General features: G+C 61.3%; 1 protein-coding gene across 1 annotated transcript in view; it reads right to left on the bottom strand.

Annotated features, from left to right (window-relative positions):
- Positions 1-419: 419 nt before the first annotated feature.
- Mn1 (meningioma (disrupted in balanced translocation) 1) overlaps positions 420-4,817 on the bottom strand; it is a 49,234-nt gene continuing 44,836 nt past the window's right edge. Inside the window, exon 4 of the mRNA XM_013014274.1 lies at positions 420-601. Within this exon, the coding sequence (XP_012869728.1) occupies positions 420-601 (182 nt within the window). The remainder of the gene's footprint in view (positions 602-4,817) is intronic.

Raw genomic sequence — 4,817 nt, 5'->3', positions numbered from 1 at the left:
TACACAGGCCAAGATTCTAGAAAAAAAAAAGCAAACAAACAAACAAAAGAAGGAAAACAAAACCACAGGAGACGGGAGAGAATTCTCTAGCGGGAAAATGGATTCGGCAGGTTTGCTAACACACGGCGGCACTTGCAGACCGGCGGGTTGTCTGGTGGTGGTGGTGGTGGCAATGGTGGTGTTGTCATCTTCCTCCCTGCCCCTTGAAATTAACCCTTTCCTGTCCAAATGCCACTATGCAGGTTCCAACCTAGACCCAATTTAAAAAAAGAAAAAAAGAAAAGAAACTATCATCCACGCCGCCACAGAGGCCCTTTCCAATGAGTCGTGGGAATTGGGGCCGGGCGGGGGGGGAGGGGGAACGACTAAGAAGGGGGACAGGAGGGCCTGATGGGGGAGGGGCGGTGGCTCTTGTCCCTTCAAGTCAGAGCTGCCACGAACGTCCCGAAGCGGCTGGAGATGTCCGAGTGCAGGGACCGCCAGGTGGGCACGGGGGCACGGGCCTTGGCCTCTCCCACGTCGTCCGTGCAGTGGACAGACAGGCACTGTAAGTGGCTGCCGGGCTGTGGGGCTGAGGCCTTGCTGGCTGTGAGGTCGTGGGCTGTGGAGAGAGAAGGGTAGATTAGTGGCGGGCTGGGCATCATGGCTGCCGAAACCCCTCTACCCATGCTACCCCTCACCCACCCCCCCATCTTTGGGCTTCAGTTCCCCCCTCCCTCCCCCTTTGGGAAAGCAGGGCTTAGCCTAGCTGGGAAGGATTCACTACCTATGAAAAATAACCAGACATGAGGTCAAATTGCAAAGGTGTCTACACTGGGGCATTCACGGATGCATAGGAGTTTACCGGATACACAGAAAGATGGAGGGGAAGACTGCCCAGACCGGTTCTTAGGATGCTCTAGACAAACTTGCAGAGAGCCTACTATGTGCTCATGGGGCCCTACTATGTATCAGCCCCAGGAAGTAAAGACAACTGTGCCACTACATCATAGCCAAGAAAACAGGCCCAGAGAGGGAGACAGGCTGACTCGGGTCACACAGGAGACAATGAGCAGCTAGGGGGGAAACCCACAGCTCCCCAGCCACACCTCCTCCCCCCCCCTGCCCACCCCTCTTCCCACCTTAGTGCTGGGAGGGGAGGGCAGTGGGGCAGGGGCCTTCTGGAGACCTGTGTCTCCCCATTATGTTACAGAGGAGTCCACATCTCAGAGAGGCACAGACACTTGCCCGCAGACACACAGAGCCAACAGGGACGCATCAGAGCCTGAACTTCTAAGCCGACAGGGGCAGCCAGGTGGAGTCCTTGCCCGCCCCACCTCCCCCCCAGGAAGTGAATGAGAGTTCCTGGCTCCCGGGGCCTCCACAGGGAGGTCACTGTGCCAACCCAAAACTGCTGTCCCCCAAAGGGCAGAAGGAGGTTTTGCCTTCCTCCTAGAAGGTCCACTCGGCCCCACCCAGCTCAGCCCCCCAGATCAACACCACCACCACCATCCTACCTGATGACAGAGGGACCGGGAAACCACTCACACCCGAGTATGAACTAGAACCCAAGTTCCCAGGAAACGGGAGGAAAAGAAGGGAGAGGCGGGAGCTGGATCGGAAGCAGAGCTGGCGCGAGATTCTAAGTTGGCAGGTGGGGGTGTAGCCAGCATTCACAGGGGTGCACACCCAGATACTGAACTCCAGCACCCGCCCCGCCCCCCGGCACCCTCGGGGAAGCTGGGGTTCAGGCCTGCCTCACCCACTCCCCCAGGGATTACGGGAGGCCTCCCTCCAGGCCTGCAGAAAAAATGGAGGGGCACAGATGGAGGGCAGGGTGGGGGTGAGCTACACCCCCAGCCCCGAAGGAGGAGGAAGACATTGAGGTTCACCAGGCCCCCCACCCCAGATTTGCCAGGTGATGTTTACAGACCAACCCTTCGTGACCAAACTCCTCTGCCACCCACAGTACTCCGGCAGCCCTTCCTCGGCATGAATCCACTGGGGCCTGCCAAACTCCAGCCCGGCAGCCCCTTCCCCGCCCCAGGCTCCCAGAGAGCCAGGGGTTCACCCCCAGATCACACAGCCCAGCCACGGGCCTGACTCCCCAGCCCTGGTTTGGGGAGGCTTTCGGTGCTCCTCCCCACCCCCCCAAGACAGATGAAGACTGTAGCTTTTGACAACCAGAGCAAGACCAAACGCATCCCTTCCCCGGATTCCTTCCAGCCGCGGGGACCCGACACACCCTGCGCGCCTCATCACCACCCGTAGATCAATCAGCCCTCGGAAGCCGCTCAAGTCCCAGCCTGTCCCGGCCAGAGAGGCCCTGCAGCCTCTGGGGGACCCCACCCCCACCCCCAAGGAGTGACAGGGCCCCTCGCTGAGCCCAGGGGCTGGAGGACCTGGGGAGCGGGGGCTACTCAGCACCGGCCCTGGCTGGGATGCAAATCTCCAGCTGACCCCACCTGGCACTGAGAGCCTCCTGTTCATGCTTCCCGGGCAGCTGCGTCTGCAGGCAGGCACCCATAAGTCCAGCCTAGGCCCAGGCATCCGTGCCCGATCCTATTTGAGAAATAAGGAGCAGCAGAGAGGGCTGGGAAACGGCTCAGCGGCAGAAGCCTGGGGCCACAAGTTCAAACCCCAGTTCGGCAAGCAACATCCTCATGCCCTGTGTCCCCCCGTCACGCTGCATCCTGTCCGTTGAGATGGGGAAGGGAGTCCCCCATCCCTCCTTGGGGCTGACCTCCACCTCTGATCCTCCTGAGCCCTGCCTCCGCAGTAGCTGGGATTACAGGCGTGAGCCACGATGCTTGGCTGTTTTTCTTTTCTTCTTAAAGTCCTAAAGGGATCGGGGCAGACAGTCCTGCTTGCTGGCCTGGAGCAGAGTAACTGTGCCAACTCAGAGCGGGGCCTGGACCAGCTGGGAACCTCACCTGGCTTCTCTGAGAATCCATAAGAAAAGGGCCCCCTCCCCTGTCCCTGGGGAAAGCTGGAGGCTCTAACCGGCTACTTGCAGCAGCCATGCTCCGGGAGCTGGGGCGGGGGCTGGAGCGCCAGCTCTGCGTCCGTCCTTCGTGTCCGTCCGTCCGTCCGTGGGTGGGTCCCGGGGCTCCCCGCTTCCTGCCTGCCCGAGGCAGGCGTGGGTTGAGGAGGGTTTCCCGGGTTATTTTTAACTCCCAGCTTATGTAAGACGTGTGGGCCCCGAGGTTCACCTTGCAGGCTCCGCACAGAGGCGGGTGTATTTTGGGGGTTCCTTTATTTGGACCCCGGAGCAGTGGGGAAGGAGACGCCGGCCCAGAGACAGCCGTTCATCAGCAGGGCAGAGGCCGGTCGGGCAGCCGTGGGGCTCTATCCTCTCCCGGGGGCCCCTCGGCCTGGAGAAGGGCCTGGGGCCGGGGGTCAGCGGCCCAGCCCTGCGTCTCCAGCCCTGCCTGGCACTTCCTGGCGGGGAGGCCTTGGGCACCAGTCATGGCTGCCCCAAGTCTCCGGGGCTTTCTCCTCTGGGAGATGGTGGAGCTGGCACTGGGGCACGCCGGGGGCTCAGGAGACTGACAGCCTTGCCCACGGGGCAAGTCATGGGGCTTGAACTCCAGGCCTGGGCGCTGTCCCTCAGCTCTTCAGCTCAAGGCGAGCACTCTGCCACTTGAGCCACAGCACCACTTCCAGTTTTCTGGTGGTTCATGGCAGATAAGAGTCTCATGGACTTTCCTGCCCGCGCTGGCTTTGAACTGCGATCCTCAGACCTCAGGCTCGTGAGTAGCTAGGATGACAGGCGTGAGCCACCGGTGCCAGGCTGGCAGCTTTTCTCTTTTGGTGGGTCCCTGGGCTCTCGGGGGCTTGGCTGCTGCAGTTGGCTGTAAACTTCAGTCCTAAGATCTGAGCCTCCTGAGTAGCTGGGATTACAGGCGTGAGCCCCTGTGCCTAGCACAAAACTTGGTTCATAGAGTGCTCAGGCCTGTGCCCCAAAGCCCGCTGCAGGAGGCCTGTGGTCAGCTCCCCCAACCCAGCAGGACCCCCTCCGCAAGACCTCATGGTTCCAAGGAGACCATTCCCCCCCCCAGCTTCAGTCAACCCTTGGTCCTGGGAACTCTTCTACCCTGGCTTCAGAGGCTGGGGGACAGAAAGAGGCCCCGAGAACTGGCAAGGCGGCCTCTGCCCTGTCACCCGGAACACACACCACACACACAGTCAGCAGTATGGGACAGCCCGGGGCCTGAATTCAGAGCCCTGGGTTCAAATCCCACCAGGGCCCTGTCCCCCGGCAGCTCTAAGGTCTCAGCTAGGTATGTGGTGAGCCTCAGTTTCTCCATCTGAAGAAGGGGATGGCCCTTCCCATCGTCCCCCCAAATGTCACCGGAGCCCAGCTTGGAGGCCGGAGGACAGACACCCCAGCCCGTGGACGCCTCTCTGCCCTCAGACACACAGAGTGGGGGTTCTGGCAAGGAGCTGCTCCATGTTGGCGGGAACAAGTCTCCTCCCAGCTTGCTGTGTGACCCTGGGTAAATCCCTGTCCCTCTCTGGGCTCTGTGTGGACCTCTTCTAAGTGACCAGTGGTGGTGGCTGTACAGCCCTTCCAGCCGCTGGCAGTGATCAGGCTGTGGGCAAGCGTCTGGGACAGGAGCGTTCCCAGAGCAAGGGACAACACGAGGCCACCCTGATCCCCCACGCGGCCAGCAGCCCGCGTGACTCTCCATCCTGGGGCCACTGAACGTCTCCTGCCCGTCAGAGGACTGGCCACCATCGCCCAGCCCCCCCATCCGTGGCCCCCCACCCTTGACCTGTGACCTGCGCCAGCTCCGCCTTTCCTATCACCATGACAACCGAGAGAAACAGGAAAA

Source organism: Dipodomys ordii, unplaced genomic scaffold (genome assembly GCF_000151885.1).
Source record: "Dipodomys ordii isolate 6190 unplaced genomic scaffold, Dord_2.0 Scaffold23, whole genome shotgun sequence".
NCBI classification, from domain to species: domain Eukaryota; kingdom Metazoa; phylum Chordata; class Mammalia; order Rodentia; family Heteromyidae; genus Dipodomys; species Dipodomys ordii.
This window is presented reverse-complemented; position numbering and strand designations above follow the sequence as displayed.